This window comes from Hemibagrus wyckioides, linkage group LG05 (genome assembly GCF_019097595.1).
Source record: "Hemibagrus wyckioides isolate EC202008001 linkage group LG05, SWU_Hwy_1.0, whole genome shotgun sequence".
NCBI lineage: Eukaryota > Metazoa > Chordata > Actinopteri > Siluriformes > Bagridae > Hemibagrus > Hemibagrus wyckioides.
In genome coordinates this window covers 3,007,417-3,024,258 of record NC_080714.1, presented here as the reverse complement: position 1 = coordinate 3,024,258, position 16,842 = coordinate 3,007,417, and the positions used below count along the sequence as shown (strand labels likewise).

General features: G+C 41.1%; 1 protein-coding gene across 6 annotated transcripts in view; it reads left to right on the top strand.

Annotated features, from left to right (window-relative positions):
• dbnlb (drebrin-like b) overlaps positions 1 to 3,840 on the top strand; it is a 22,960-nt gene extending 19,120 nt beyond the window's left edge. For 2 of the 6 annotated variants that reach the window (XM_058389879.1, XM_058389878.1), the window contains 5 exons: positions 297 to 389; positions 1,542 to 1,604; positions 1,746 to 1,843; positions 1,961 to 2,027; positions 2,729 to 3,840. In XM_058389879.1, the coding sequence (XP_058245862.1) occupies positions 297 to 389; positions 1,542 to 1,604; positions 1,746 to 1,843; positions 1,961 to 2,027; positions 2,729 to 2,865 (458 nt within the window). In that variant the 3' untranslated portion in view covers positions 2,866 to 3,840. The remainder of the gene's footprint in view (positions 1 to 296; positions 390 to 1,541; positions 1,605 to 1,745; positions 1,844 to 1,960; positions 2,028 to 2,728) is intronic. The other 4 variants (XM_058389882.1, XM_058389880.1, XM_058389883.1 and 1 more) reach the window with 2 other exon arrangements.
• Positions 3,841 to 16,842: the final 13,002 nt, after the last annotated feature.

Sequence of the window (16,842 nt, the reverse complement as noted above, 5' to 3'; positions counted from 1 at the left end):
GATACACGACTAACACGGATTCATGTGTGTTCATTATTCTCGCCTTCTCTGGCTACGTCTCACTCTTCCACTCTGTCTGTCTGTAAATCATCAATGGTTCAAATCTCTCTCTCTCTCTCTCTCTCTCTCTCTCTCACACACACACTCACTCTAGGCTCACTTCCTGGTTTTGTTCAGCATATAACTCACTACTGTGATGGCTATCGGTTCATTTCTACACCTCTTTTCATTCTAAGTATCTCTCTGTTTCTCTCTGTTTCTCTCTGTTTCTGTGTGTGTGTGTGTGTGTGTGTCAGGGCGGTTGAAAAGCCCTTTTCTCTCTAAGCAGCCTTATGAGCCCGAGCCTCCTCGCTCTCCTGTGCACCAAGCCTCACCTGTACGAGCCACAGGTACACACGCACTCTCTCTCTCTCTCTCTCTCTCTCTCTCACTCACACACACACACACACAGCCAAGTAAACACACGTCTCCTCAGAGCTTCCAGGAACCCTTTCAGGAATTCTGATGAATCTAAAAGTTCACACACAGGAAAACTCCAGTCCAGCTACACAGGAAGTTGTTGCTCAAATATGTTAAACGTGTTAAAGCACAGCCTCGCACTTCCAGCCAATATCTGCGACACGTAGCAGGAAGTGTGTTTGTGTGTGTGTGAGAGAGAGTGAAAGAGAGAGAGCCTAACAGCACCTTTCATAAACTCCGCCCCCTCAGTTTTTCCCAGTTCACAATAAGGTAATCCCTGAAGGTTCCTGGAACTACACACTGCATAAAAAGGGTTTTTTATGGGTTCCTGAGACAGTTCAAGCTTCTATGTACAGGAAAGGAAAGCACAGGTTCTACATAGAAACTGTTATGGTTTGTTCAGAAGGAAGGGCGTGGTTGAAGTCCTGTCTAATCTGACAGACTGGTCAGGTTTCCAAACACGGCTGCTGAAGATGTTCTGAGTAATGGCCGGTTGCTTCTAGCACCAGAAAGGGATCTTAGTTTGCTTACACGGAAGGAGAAAAGCTCCACGAACCTTTCGAGGAACCCTCGAGGAACCCCATCACACACACATAACACAGTTCAACACACTACACACAGCTGCTGTGACGAGTGTGTGTCCTGCGTGGAGTGTCTTTCCTGCTTTTTCTATATTTCTTCCTCCTTCCGCTTCATCTCCATATATACACACACACTCTGGTACTAAGCGTGTGACGATGATGGGTCACTAAACACTGAGAAATATAATTTCTTCATAATGGTCAGAATCACTCCTGCCCTAACATCGTCACATGACTAGCGGACATCTTCCTTCTTTTGTCTGGTGTTCTTCCCTAACGACTCCTTCACCCAGAGATCCCCATCATCAGACTTCACGCTACACTGTAAAGTGTTCATTTCAATCCAAATAAGATACAGCACATCTGGGGGGTGTGTGTGTGTGTGTTAAAGCGGGTGTGTGTGCTTACTGGACGGAGTTCACACCTAACCGAGGGCCTGATAAAATCACTGCAGTGTGTATCAGCATGTGTGTTTAAATGCGTGTGTGTGTGTGTGTGTAGAAGCCAGAGTTGTGGAGTCTCACACTGATTATGAGGAACCAGATGCTGATGCCGAGTACGAAGGTGGGAGACACACACACACACACACACGCTCTCATGACCCCTCCTGAGTCGGTCTGTTGTCTGTTTGGACACAGGTGCCACCATGTGGTCAAACAGCAACAGTGCACAGGTTTTAACTCCTCTGTGTCTCTCTCTGTGTAGAAGTGGAGCCAGTGAATGACCAGTACAGCTCTCATGTGGAACAGCAGCAGCATGAAGCGGTAACAGAGCCGGAGAACCTTTATGAGGACCCACAGCAGGTACACACACACACACACATACACATTTATGCATTTTTACATTTGTTTCATTAAAAACTGTGCTTTTGCTTGTGTGTGTGTGTGTGTGTGTGTGTGTGTGTGTGTGTGTGTGTTCAGGAGCAGCAGAATCTGTATGAAGGTGATCGTGGTACCTGTGCTCGAGCGCTGTACGACTACCAGGCAGGTGAGTATCACAGAGGTGTGTGTGTGTTTGAGAGATGACTGCAGAGTATCAACTCAAAGGCTTCGTAATACATCTATAAGCACTGAATAACAGACTTACGCATATGCGTGAACATGGGATGTGGATTGAACTGATTGTAACTAATTGTATTTGAATATGCAAATGAGGCAGAAGAGTAAATATGAGCTCATTTGCATATGAACACAGTAAACAAATTGCACTCTGAATTGTTTTTGTTTTATTGTTTGTGTGTGTGTGTTTTTGTGCGTGTGTGTGAGATCGATGACTGCGGATTATCGACTCAAAGGCTTCGTAACACATCTATAAGCACTGAATAACAGACTTAGGCATATGAATGAACATGAGTAACTGATTGTATTTGCATATGCAAATGAGGCAGAATATTAAATATGTTTCTATTTGCATATGAAGACAGTAAACAGATTGTACTCTGAATTGTTTTTGTTTTATTGCATAACACAATCGTGTGTGTGTGTGTGTGTGAGAGGGATGGCTGCGGATTATCGACTCAAAGGCTTCGTAACACGTCTATAAACACTGAATAACAGACTTGCGCATATGTATGAACATGAGATGTGGATATGTGCATATGCAAATGAGGCAGAATATTAAATATGAGCTCATTTGCATATTGACTGTAAACATATTGCACTCTGAATTGTTTGTGTGTGTGTGTGTAGCTGATGACACCGAGATCTCCTTTGACCCAGATGACATAATTGCCGGGATCGAGATGATTGATGAAGGCTGGTGGCGAGGCTACGGTCCGGACGGCCATTTCGGAATGTTCCCGGCCAATTACGTCGAGCTCCTCTAAGCGTCTCAACCGATCACGTGTGGGCGACGTCGGCTTTGCCCCGCCCCACAGTTAGTCACCTAGGGAAACGGGTCCGTTGTATGTAATTGGACAGACTGAAAAGAAAAGCATTGATCAACGAATGAAAAGAACTTTGTTTTTGTTTTTTTTGTTTGTTTGTTTTTTAAAAAACATTAATACTGTGCTCACTGGCTAACAAAAGAATTGTGTGTGTGTGTGTGATGGAGTAAATAGTTGGTGTTATTTTATCATGTTAATCTGGAATATTCCATGGATCACACAGCATTCGTGTTTTATATTACTGTAATTTTTGAATAAATTCCTTTTTTGTTTTTTTCTTTCTTTTCTTTCTTTTTTTTTACTTTTCCAAATCTGGACCGAAATCCTGTTTGAGACGCTCGATTTTCATTCGCTTATTGGATTTAGATTTAGAGAGATTTATTTCTGATGTGGTTTTGTTTTTGCCTTTTTCCTCACATTTTGGAGCAGTGAAATGCCTCATCTGATGATCTGGACCCAGGTGCTCGAGGAACCTAGATACTGGTCTGATGATTTTCCTGCCTTTCAGGGGCTGAACCGTCACGCTAATCCGGCACGACCTTATCGTAGCCTTCCTGTCTGCTCTGAAATGTGGTGGAAAAAAAATAAATACTGTGATGTTCTTTTGCTTCTTTTCAGTTTCAGGGAACAATCATGAAACGGTCATAAACTAATCTTTTGGCTTCCCTTTGCATCGCCTGATTAATTTCCACCACAAGTCGCACGGTTCTGGAGGACCCACACGGTTATTTGCTGTGAAGCGCCGTGCCTGTCGGAGAGCGACTTGGGGTGGACGTGATGTTTTATTTTTTAAAATGTAATATTAGAACATTAGATTGTATGCAGAGTGATCATCTGACTACCAGCAGGAGCCTGGTTCCTTCAGATTATTGTGATCTTTAAGCAGAACGATTAAATAAAGGAAGTGAAAATACAGAGTGTGTGGATTATTGTGAAGGATTCTGGAGGGTGGGGGTGTCCGGTTGGGTGAGATCCTTGTACTGTAAGGAGAAGAACCTGGGGTGATCTTCAGATGTTGTAGGTCACCCATCTTCAGCTTCTATATCTGACAATCTGGCCATTTTCTTCTGGTGATTCTTCCACCCACACAACTGCCACTTTACTCAAAGGTAAACTCTAGAAGACTGTTGTGTGTAGATCAGCCCTTTCTGTAACACTCAACACCAACGGCCGTTCCACAGTCTTCTTCATTCTGACGTTTGATGTGAACTTTATAACTGAAGCTCTGGACCTGTATCTCTATGATTTTATGCACTGGACTGTCGCTATACGATCAGTGCAGGTCTACGGGTATTCCTAATAAAGTGGACAGTGAGTGTAGAAGTATATGCTTCGATATATTTTGAGGGGAAAAATATGACCACCTGCCTAATATGGTGTCAGTCCTCCTCCATTTGCTGCCAAAACAGCCCTGACCCGTCGAGGCATGGACTCCACTAGATCCCTGAAGGTGTGCTGTGGGATCTGGGACCAAGATGTTAGCAGCAGATCCTTAAAGTTGGGAGGTGGGGCCTCCAGGGTCCACTTAAAGGATACTTTTGATAGATACTGACCACTGCAGACCAGGAACACCTCCACAAGAGCTGCAGTTTTGGAGATGCTCTGATCCAGTGGTCTATCCATTTGGTCCTTTGTCAAATTCACTCAAATCCTTACGCTTGTCCATTTTTCCTGCTTCTAACATCAACTTTGAGGACAAAATGTTGACTTGCTGCCTAATATATCCCACCCACTAACAGGTGCCATGATGAGGAGATGAGGAGAAGGCACCAGTGTCTTCATTTTAGACTTTTGTTCATTTACACAAGATGAGTCAGAAGGTCGTAACGATGACGGTAAATGCGATTGCTTCATTGTTCTTCCAACAGGAAGTCTTAGGGTTATGTTTCTCCTCAGGATCTTGTGTTATCTAAAATAATTCAACATCAAATCCACATCATTCCACAGGTCCATGTTCCAGCATTAAAGTCACGTCTCATTCCAGCCCAGATGTTTATTTTCTTTGAGACATGGGAGGGCAGTGTGTAGCTGTAAGTCGCCGTGGTGTCTGTGGTTAGCACATGACTCTAAAACCCTTTCTGATATTCATACTTCCTGTGGTGTAACAGGCTCCATAGTGTTTAAGGTAAAAATCTCTTGTATAGCTCTAATCTCGGGCGGCATCGTGACCTTTCAGGGACGAAAAGATGTGGCTTGTCTTTTCTTAATCACACTGTGGGAAGATTTCATACGATATCAAAAATAATATTGAAAAAAGTACCACATCTTATAGTATTTTTCCTGGACTTTTTCTGCAGGAGGAGGTAGGATTAGTTAAAGGTTCTGTGGGAGGAGGTGAGATTAGTTAAAGGTTCTGTGGGAGGAGGTGAGATTAGTTAAAGGTTCTGTGGGAGGAGGTGAGATTAGTTAAAGGTTCTGTGGGAGGAGGTAGGATTAGTTAAAGGTTCTGTGGGAGGAGGTAGGATTAGTTAAAGGTTCTGTGGGAGGAGGTGGGATTAGTTAAAGGTTCTGTGGGAGGAGGTGGGATTAGTTAAAGGTTCTGTGGGAGGAGGTAGGATTAGTTAAAGGTTCTGTGGGAGGAGGTAGGATTAGTTAAAGGTTCTGTGGGAGGAGGTGGGATTAGTTAAAGGTTCTGTGGGAGGAGGTAGGATTAGTTAAAGGTTCTGTGGGAGGAGGTGGGATTAGTTAAAGGTTCTGTGGGAGGAGGTGAGATTAGTTAAAGGTTCTGCAGGAGGAGGTGGGATTAGTTAAATGTTATGCAGGAGGAGGTGGGATTAGTTAAAGGTTCTGTAGGAGGAGGTGAGATTAGTTAAAGGTTCTGCAGGAGGAGGTGGGATTAGTTAAATGTTCTGCAGGAGGAGGTGGGATTAGTTAAAGGTTCTGCAGGATGAGGTGAGATTAGTTAAATATTCTGCAGGAGGAGGTGGGATTAGTTAAATGTTTTGCAGGATGAATTGAGATTAGTTAAATGTTCTGCAGGAGGAGGTGGGATTAGTTAAATGTTCTGCAGGAGGAGGTGAGATTAGTTAAATGTTATGCAGGAGGAGGTGGGATTAGTTAAATGTTATGCAGGAGGAGGTGAGATTAGTTAAATGTTATGCAGGAGGAGGTGAGATTAGTTAAATGTTTTGCAGGATGAATTGAGATTAGTTAAATGTTATGCAGGAGGAGGTGGGATTAGTTAAATGTTATGCAGGAGGAGGTGAGATTAGTTAAATGTTATGCAGGAGGAGGTGAGATTAGTTAAATGTTTTGCAGGATGAATTGAGATTAGTTAAATGTTATGCAGGAGGAGGTGGGATTAGTTAAATGTTCTGCAGGAGGAGGTGGGATTAGTTAAATGTTCTGCAGGAGGAGGTGGGATTAGTTAAATGTTCTGCAGGAGGAGGTGGGATTAGTTAAATGTTCTGCAGGAGGAGGTGGGATTGGTCAAAGTTTCTGATGGAGCTGGCATGATTGGCCAGGAGAATCTGTAGGATCACAGAGTATTGTTCAAGTGTGTCAGAAGTAGGCATGATTGGTCAAACCTTCAGGAGCAGGCGGGATTGGTCAAAGGTTCTGCAAGAGGAGATAGGATTGGTCAAAGGTTCTGCAGTAGCTGGAATGATTTGTAGACCTTTCTGTGTAGCATGCAGGATTGGTCAAAGTCTCTGCATGAGAAGGGATTGGTCAAAACTTCAGAAGGAGTGGAAGGGATTGGTTAAACTGTCTGTATGGGCAGGTGGGATTGGTCAGTGATGTTTGCAGAAGTGGGAATGATTATTCAAGAGTGCCTGCAAGAGAAAGGCAGGATTGGGCAGAAGTTTCTGGAGAAGTTGATGGGATTGGCTAAAGCAATCATGAACGGTCAAAGTTGGTTTGCTGTGGTGGGCAGAATTATTCAAACATTCTTCAGTTCTCACAGCTTTTTCAAAAATAGTAGTCCATTGTGGTTTACATCAGAGGAATCAGTGTGAGATTTCGGTCTGGAGTGCCCCTGTAACCACTGGGCCCGGTCACCCCTGTGCACTAGATATGTAAATAGATGTCTCTTGTATTTAGTCTGAAATATACAGCATTTTCACACACACAAGAAAAAAACCACAAACACACACACACAAAAGGTTCTTAGTACAATTCCAAATATTATTGTGAACAGTGTACTTTTTTCTGTGTATTCTGTGGTGAACTGGGCCCTGAACTGAAGCACAGTGTGTGTGTGTGTGTGTGTGTGTGTGTGTGTCAAACACAGCTTCACAGCAGTTTCCTGGAATAAGAGAAATCAACATGGGGATTTTCTGTATTATAACCCCAAAGTTTCACTTTCAGTGCAAAAAGACAGAGTTTACATTTCCCCTTTTTTTTCTGAGAGCAGAATCGATTTTTAGCTGAAATTATAACTGAAAAATTTTCCCCGTACGCGTGCATACGTGTAATTATTCACCACCACGCTGTCGCCCTGTCTGATCTCAGATCCGGTCTGCAGGTCCCCTCTTGAATACCGAATACAGTATTTGCATATCATTATTTACAAAAAAAAAAAAAAAAAGACAAAGAAAATGAATAAACTCTAATAAAAATTTGACTAAAAAAGAAAAAAGGCCACAAGTCTCTGTTACACCATATCCCGCATGCCGATATTCTCAGAACGCAATTCTTTCTCACTTCTGCAAGCTGTTTCTTTTGCATCACGAGGAAGCAGCTATGAAGTCAATGTCCTCTACATGGGGGTCATGCTGAATTTTAGCACAATATGAACTTTATTCAGAAGAAGGAAGTTCGACACGTCTTGACGGAAAAAATATCACCACACTTCTGCAAAAGCTGAGAGGAACTGCCGGCCTGTGCTGTCCTGGTGTGTCTGGGAGGGAGGGAGGAGGGGGCTTAGGCGCTTATGAAGATGGCTCAATATTTCATAAATTGTAGATTTTTTTAAGCTTTCTTGAAAGGTTTCCTAAAATTGACCCACGAGATGAAAAAATGGAGCGATCGAGAAGAAGAAAGATCCGATGTCGATCTCCGTGCGCTCAGACCACGCGTTATATGATTGGCATTATTGTTATTCTCCCGAAAGAAAGAAAGAAAGAAACAAACAAGGACTTTCTCAGGAACGTTTCAGGCTGATGTGCAGATGCTAAAGCACCTCGTGTTATATGTCACTTGACACTTCGGCATGGAATGGAAATGTGTTCATCTGAACAGTCAAAGGAAAACTCAGCATTGTGGGTAATACAACTCCTGAATCGAGTCACTCTAAACCACATGTGACGTCTGAGCCTGAGTGTGTGTGTGTGTGTGTGTGTGTGATTGACCTTTCAACGGACATCAATATCAGATTCCTGTACGGCCTCTAGATGCTAATCTCTTAGATTTTTTTTTATTTTAGAATGACCATAACTGCCTTTAATTCTTTATCCATCATACTTTTTTATCTAGCTTTATCATGTCTTGTTTTGTTTACTGTTTATTTTATAGGGCAGATTGGTATGATTAGTAATAATTATCAGTACTGATATTATCCTTGAAATTTTCCTGGTTGCAGCAAACGCTGGAAATAATTTTTTTTCGTCACAACAAATGATTTAAAGGTATTTTTTTAAAAGCCACAGCCTTCAGGATTAAACCTTATGAATAAACAATATGAAGCGCAATAAGCGTCGAGTGTCATGTGCCACCTCGTTTGTCGCATTAATAATAAACTAAAAATATGACCACTTCCCTGTTTTGGGTGCATGAAGGAAGAAACGGTTCGTTATATGGAATGTATTGCATTTTAGATTAAAGAGGAACAAAAGCCCTCGTGGTTTCTTTTCGATCAGTTCAGTGATAATGATGTTCCGCTGATATTAGCGGCTGGTATCTGTGCTAAAATAACACCTTGGTTGTTGGTTGCCCGGCTAAAATCTTACATATTTCTTAAATTGATATGAGATATATTGAAGAAATCGTGCTGACTGTTCCCAGGAATGTGAGTCAGACGGAGATTTCAGTGCGTTGAACAAGATGACGAGATTTCTGGTTAACTCTTTAATGTCGTTCTGCATCTGGACTGGTTTTTTCTTTCTTCTTTCTATTTTACCTTTATTCTCTATTTCTCTCTCTCTCTCTTTCTTTTTTTTTCACTGCCTGAGATGAATAAAAGGGGAATTTTGTCTCCTCTGCTTTCACACACACACACACACACATCTCTGAGGCCCCAAGTCCTTTTGCTGTTCCACTCAGTGACTCACTCACACGTATTTACCATTTCTGCACTGCCTCTGTGTTACCCCACTTTAACTGCCTACTTCAGAGCTAGTGAGGAACTCCAGAATCGACACAAATTCGTACCTGCTGCATAAAACTGGGTCTGTTCTATCTTTCCAGAAAGCATCAAGATCATCAGCTGCTGCTTTACTGAACATCCACAGGCTATATATATATATATATATAGGGACTTGATTTCAATTCACATGGAATTGTTCGCTACTAAAATAATTATCTAACAGTTCTTGGGGAATGTTCCTAAGTGCTAACATTTAAGAAGATCGTTCTCTTTAAGCTAATGCACACATCCGTTTGCCGAAGCCAGGGTTCTTCACCCGGGGTGGCAATACTTTTGGAGCCGACTGCATTATACTGCGCACTTGAAGACTGCTGACATTTTTTTCCATTGTTTGTCACTGGGTAATGCTCGAGGGCGTGACACTGGCTGGAAAGCAAAAAAAAAAGAAAAAGAAAAAGGGGAAGTACATTAGTCTCTTGTGCATTTTGTGTTTTTACTGAAATGATGACCACATGATGGTTATGATTCGTTAGCACTGAGTCAAATGTCTTACTGAGAGCTCAATCAGAAGTGCTCACTGACGGAGAAGAGAGAATTCAGTCAGCATCTGACACTCTGAACTAAACCTGAATCCGATCTACGCAAAAAAAAAAAAAGATTGGTACACGTGCACATGCTGATATTATAAAGAAAGAAAGAAAGAAAAATGACCCAAAACACAGTCCAGGGTGAGGAGCATTCAGAGGAATCAGAAGAGAACACATCGTCATCTAAGATACCTGACATCGAGTTTTTATGTTTTGTAGTCTGGTGACACTAATTACACCAATCAGGCATAACATTATGACCACATGCCTAATATTGTGTCCACCTTTTGCTGCTCTGACCCGTCCTGCACTGTGTATTCTGACCCCTTTCTATCAGAACCAGCATTAACTTTTTCTTCAGCAATCTGAGCAACAGTAGCTCGTCTGTTGGATCTGTTGGCCCAGCCTTTTCTCCCCACGTGCATCAATGAGCCTTGGCCGCCCATGACCCTGTCGCCGCTGTTCCTTCCTTGGACCACTTCTGATAGATACTGACCACTGCAGACCGCGAACACCCCACAAGAGCTGCAGTTTTGGAGATGGTCTAGCCATCACAATTTGTCCCTTTGGCCAAACTCACTCAAATCCTTACGCTTGTCCATTTTTCCTGCTTCTAACATCAACGTTGAGGACAAAATGTTGACTTGCTGCCTAATATATCCCACCCACTAACAGGTGCCATGATGAGGAGATACTCAGTCTTATTCACTTCACCGCTCTAATCGTTGTATATAAGTACATGACCTCAACTAGCAATTTTTGCTTAGCAGCAAGCTACTTAGCAACAGTAATTGTTACGTCTTCACATGTTTCAATGACATTGTCGATCCTATCTTCTATCCATATTCACAATATTAAATATCGGATGCGAGCATGGTCCAAAAAACCAGTCCAGCCAATCAGACTGTTCGATGTGGCGTTGGTGACGTCCACCAAGATGGAGAGGGGATGCAACAAGAGCATTTGCATTCTTTACCATTAGATTCTGCAAGAGTGACACACCCGGTGCAGTCAGAAGGAAAAAGTCACTGAGCAAATGAGTAAGAAAGACGTTTAGTGATTAGTACAATTCGATCGAGGTGATTAGTGATAAGATCGTGATGTCTTTTTGAAACATCAGTCGCAAATCAAGAAAAGTTGGTCATGGGTCTTTAGTAGGTTTATAGGTTTCCTATGGTGAGACAGACCTTATGAAAGCAACGAGAGCTGCACTGATGAGTGTGGGTGATACTGATAATTAGAAGCACGAGAGGGGGAAACTGATCTGCTCTGTACGTGGAGGTGGTCTCAGATGAGAATGAGGCTCATTTACAAATATTGGTTTCAAAATGACTTTCAAACACATTCACACGTACAGTACAGCTGCGCCTATAAGGGGGTTAAGGGTTTTACCCAAGTCCCTATTAATCTGTGCTTTGAACCCATAAACTGCCACCCAGAAGGTCTGAGACTCTCCTGTGAGGAAGATAATGGCCTGATGTTGATGTATCTTGCCTATATAGCTCTCTCACAGATCTCGCACGGCTCTTGGCGGGGTTAATCTGATATGCTCCACACACACACACACACACACACACACACACACATGGGGCCCTGTGATATTCTGAAAGCATGGTGTGATCTCAGGCTGAGTAAGACACACTACCGAATCTGCCAGACTGAAACCTCCATAATTTCCATTCCACTAATATCGCTTCAGACAATATCACATGTGTCAGGTTATATGGACGGTTGGGGCTGGAGGGGAGGGGGGTGATGAGGTCATTGGGTTGGTATGTGGTATATGGGTGGGGCTGGAGTTACAAAATTTATGTGGTAATACTCAAGGTTTTTACAAGGTTGTTTGATAAATACGCCAAAGTGTCTCATATTTCTGTGGTTTGAGTACAGGAAATCCACTCTGGATGGTGGAGGTGGAGGTAATTTTTCAGGCTTAGTCATTTTATTCATTCTTTTGATTGTGCTCTACACCATCACACTCCCATAACAGGCTTGATGAAGATCTCCAGATTTGTCAGATTTATTTCCCCTTTCCCACGCTTCTGTTCTGGGTAGACTTTCCGCTAGATGTTGGACTGTGACAGTGGAGATCTGTGTTCATTCATTTACAAGAGCATCAGTGAGATCAGACTCTGATGTTGGGATGAGTCAGGGCCCTGTGCAGGAAACTCTTTCACTCCAACCTGATCAGGCATAACATTATGACCACATGCCTAATATTGTGTTGGTGCCGCCAAATCAGCCCTGACCCGTCCTGCACTGTGTATTCTGACCCCTTTCTATCAGACCCAGCATTAACTTCTTCAGCAATTTGAGCAACAGTAGCTCGTCGGTTGGATCGGATCACACGGGCCAGCCTTCACTCCCCATGTCCATCAATGAGCCTTGACCGTCCATGACCCTGTTGCCGGTTCACCACTGTTCCTTCCTTGGAGCACTTTTGATAGATACTGACCACTGCAGCCCGGGAACACCCCACAAGAGCTGCAGTTTTGAAGCACAATTTCGTCAAATTCGCTCAAATCCTTACACTTGTCCATTTTTCCTGCTTCTAACATCAACTTTGAGGACAAAATGTTGACTTGCTGCCTAATATATCCCACCCACTAACAGGTGCCATGATGAGGAGATACTCAGCCTTATTCACTTCACTGGTCACTGCTCAGAGTGTTATACCTGACCGGTGTATTCGTATGATAGAGCTTGGTGAAGAATGGCATATGAGTGTAATGGTCAGGGGTGTATATACTTTTAAAATAAACTTACATGCTTTGATACCAATAATAAGTTAATAATTTGTTTCATTTCTAAAAAAAATGTATAATAATAATAATAATAATAATAATAATAATAATAATAATAATAATAATAATAAATAAAAGTTCTCATTGCAGTATGCTGAGACAGTAAGAAAGTCATCCTTTGAGTATCTAATTTGCTAAGAAATAAAAATCAAAGATTTTTCAACGGAAACATTAAAAAAAGAAGTATTTCCGTAACGCTGCACTACGATTGGCTAATTGCTCTTGATCACAGTGAGCGATTACTCACAGTGAAGATTCCCCAGCTATTCTATCAGTTCTCCCTTTCACCTCATTTGTGGAAATACTTTAGTGTGGGGGGGGGAATTGAATTGAAAAGCCACATATCTGGAAAACCACCACGATATGATAATGTCGAAGAAAACATTTCTTTAATGCCTGGCTGAGGTGGAAACTGTAGGCTAGAGCCTAGATATGACTGTTGAACAAAATAAACGTTAGCTCTAAACGGATATTGTGACACTAAAAAAAACCCTCCATGTTTATCTGTGTGTTAATTGTTCACACCCGATCCCCTACTATGTGTGTGTGTGTGTGTGTGTATTAAAGGAGGCATACAGCAGAAGTTAATCGCTTCTCTGGTTCCCAATAATGAAGAAAGGCGGATGTTTTGTCGAATATTTTTTTCTTACCAGAGAAACTCGTCTTGGTGTGCCTGTCCTCTGGGCTGAGGTCTCTGTTTATCCGTTCTGACATTTAAAGGTTAAACTTTTAAAAAGTTAAATGTCAGGGACTATCCGGGCAGGTGGAGAGAAAGAGAGAGAGAGAGAGAGAGAAACAGAGAGACAGAGAGAGAGACAGAGAGAGAGACAGAGAGAGAGAGGCCCCTCTATAAGACAGATCCGAAACTTTTCAGCAGCCAAAACCCAGCAAGCGCAGAACCTCATCATAATGTCTCCTCAGGTTCAAAACAAAGGCAGCTGCTAATATTTTTCTTTATAAATCAGGATGGGGCTTTCCGTTTTTGTTTTTTTTTCTTTTCCTTTAACAAAACGTGCAAAACAGAGCCATATAATCAGAGGTTTATTATAAAACGTCGATGTTTAAGACGTGCCACAGAGGGAAAAGAAGTAAATATTGTAAGTGTAGATGTTAAATAATGTGCAATAAAGGCCATTGTTACCTCAGGGTTGGAACTTGACAATCATTTCACGACTCGCTAACATCAACCTTACTTTCAGAGTGTTGTTGTTGTTGAGGTGATCTGTGCTCAGGGGAAATTCTGAAGAGAACTTTCACCTGTCTCTGTCTCTGTCTCTCTCTCTCTCTCTCTCTCTCTCTCTCTGTCTCTCTCGACCCGTGTACTCGTCTCTGGATCGGGGCAATCCCCCCCTGTTCTCCATCATTTCCAAGGAAACAAAAAAAAGTACAAAAAACAAAGATAAAATCTAATTTCTGACACAATAACACACGAACACATGATATCGCTCGGTGTCTTACGGTTAACCCGATATGTGGGAATCGACTAGTTTTCTAAAAACAATTATATTAAAAAAGAAAAGAGAATTATTTAGTCATCAATTTTGTTTTAATTCAGTAAGTAATTTATTAGACAGATGAATTAATGAATTTGATAATTAATTCATTCATAGAATAACGATATATTTTGGATATATTTAATTCTTTTTTTAAAAAAAAGCATAGTAATTTTTAAAAAGCATAGTAGGACGGAGTTATTTATAATATTTAGTTTTTTATTTAGTTTTTTTTTTTATTTGTATTTTTAGTCGTTAACGTAGAACACCTGTCATTAGCATTGGGACATAAATTAAAAAAAAAAAATAGAAGTCATAAATATAGAGAAAAAATAGTCATTTTTAAACAAAAAAAGAAAAAGGTTTTTATATTATTATTATTATTATTATTATTATTATTATTATTATTAGTTTGGAGGAAAGTGAGAAAAAATTCCCTTAAACCGAAATGTTATTAATAATATGGTGTTTATTAGAGTTAATGGTGTTAACTAGCTGAGGTAAATATATATAATCTAGTAAAAAAAAAAAAAAAGTATATATATATATATATTTGGACACACCTTTTAATTCAGTGTTTTTTGTTTAGGGATTTATTTTCTATATTCTAGAACAATCCTGGAGATTTCAAAACTATGAAATAACACACATGGACTTAAGTAATCCATATGTAATGACAACAAAAAACAGTCAGTTGTTATTTTAAGACACGAAGGTCAGGTGTTCTGGAATAGTTCTTGCAAGAACAGTATTGTCAAGTGCATTTACAAAACCCATCAAGCACCATGATGAAACTGGCTCACATGAAGACCATCCCAGTAAAACAAGTCCAAAACTGACCTCTGCTGCAGAGGAGAAGTTCATTTAGAGTGACCAGCCTCAGAAATCACCAATTAACAGCACCTCAGATTAGAGGCGTTATGAAGGCTTTACAGAGCATCAGTAGCAGACATATCTCAATATCAACTGTTCAAAGGACATTATTGTGGATTTCGGCCGCCTTCAGCATTGTTTTACAATGTAGAAAGAAATAAACATCAGGAAACACCATGGAATTAGAAGGTGTGTCCAAACTTTTCACTGGTAGTGTGTATACACTACTCACAAAAAGTTAAGGATATTGGGCTTTCAGGAACTTTCAGGATGCACCTAAAATGCACTATAACCTTTCCAGGTGAACTTATTTTGACCTTCTCTACACTTTTGAATGCACATGTCCAACTGTTCAGTGTTTCAGTACTTTTTGCAGAACTTGCTGTTCTCTAACAAGGTGCTTAACGGCAAAATTCACAACTGGGGTTTGATCCATGAATCGACCAATAAATTTTCTGGTTCAATTAGAATTGGTATTTAAACAGTCCTCTTCATCATGCTGTTCACATTTTGACATCCCTTTTGACGTCCCTTTGGCCACATCCCACGATGATGACCGCTTCATTGTGAACAGTGCCCTGCGGAACCGGATGATGAATTCCACTCAACTCCAGGCACATTTAAGGGAGGTGAGAGGCACCCAAGTGTCACGTCAGACCATTCGAAACCGTTTACATCAGCGTGGTCCAACCTGACCACACCACCAGGCATCTTGCATGGGCCAGGGAGCATTTATACTGGACGAGGACCGGTGGGCCTCAGTGCTGTTCTCTGATGAAAGTCGATTCACGTTGAGCAGAAATGATGGCCGCCAACGAGTTTGGAGACGTCAAGGAGAGTGCTATGCATCAGCCACTGTTGTGGTGGTGTTACAGTCTGGGCAGGTGTGTCTACTCAATACAGAACTGCCCTACTGACCTGAGGGCCGCCCTTCAAGAAGAGTGGAATGCCATGCCTCAGCAGACAATAAGTCGACTCGTGAACAGCATGAGACGTTGTTGTCAAGCTGTAATTGATGGTCAAGGGCACATGACAGATTATTGAGACATTGAGATTTTTTCTTGTGGTATACCCACCACTGTTGTTGGCTTTTGTTTCAATAAATTGTTTGAGATGAGGAAATCACCATTGCAGCTTCTACTTTAATGCCCTACTTTCATGATATAATATCACTGTAGTGTGAACTTTTTACATTTTCCATAAATTTCACCCAAAAGCCAAATATCCTTAACTTTTTGTTAAATATATATATATATATATATATATATATATATATATATATATATATATATATATATATATATATATATATATTTAATAAGATCAGCGCGAGACAGAGGTAGCTGTTACCGTGGAAACGCTAGCTAGCTCGCTTCAGTGAGCAAGGTGCTAACGGCTTGCAACGACTTATCGCATTTGATTCAGTAATTTTTTGTGACACCTTAGTTTTCTTCTCTAAAAAATATGTAAGTAACATTACGTTCTTTCAGAAATTTCAACTGAAAACAAGTTACCGTCATCTTTAACAGTGCTTTCACCACAAGAGAGTTCACCGAGGGGGAAATGTGTCGTTTGCGAAATGAGTCAGAGTCGACTCTCTGAGGCGGGAAATAACGGTTCCGAAATTGATTTCGGAAATGAACAGAGCACGACTGACTGATACCTCATTCTTTACAAACATGTCTGTTTCTTTCTTTTTGTAGAGCAAAGGAGAACCCATCTGATCGGAAATGTGAATGACGGAGTAGTTAGTAAAAGTGAAAATGTTTATATTTATAATATAGTTCAGTAAAGTGTCCATTTTGTTACTGTAGACCGCTCTGTGGTCAACACACACACACACACACACACACATACACACACACACACACAGTGAGATGTGACTAATCTACAGACTGAAAATCTTATAAATTTCC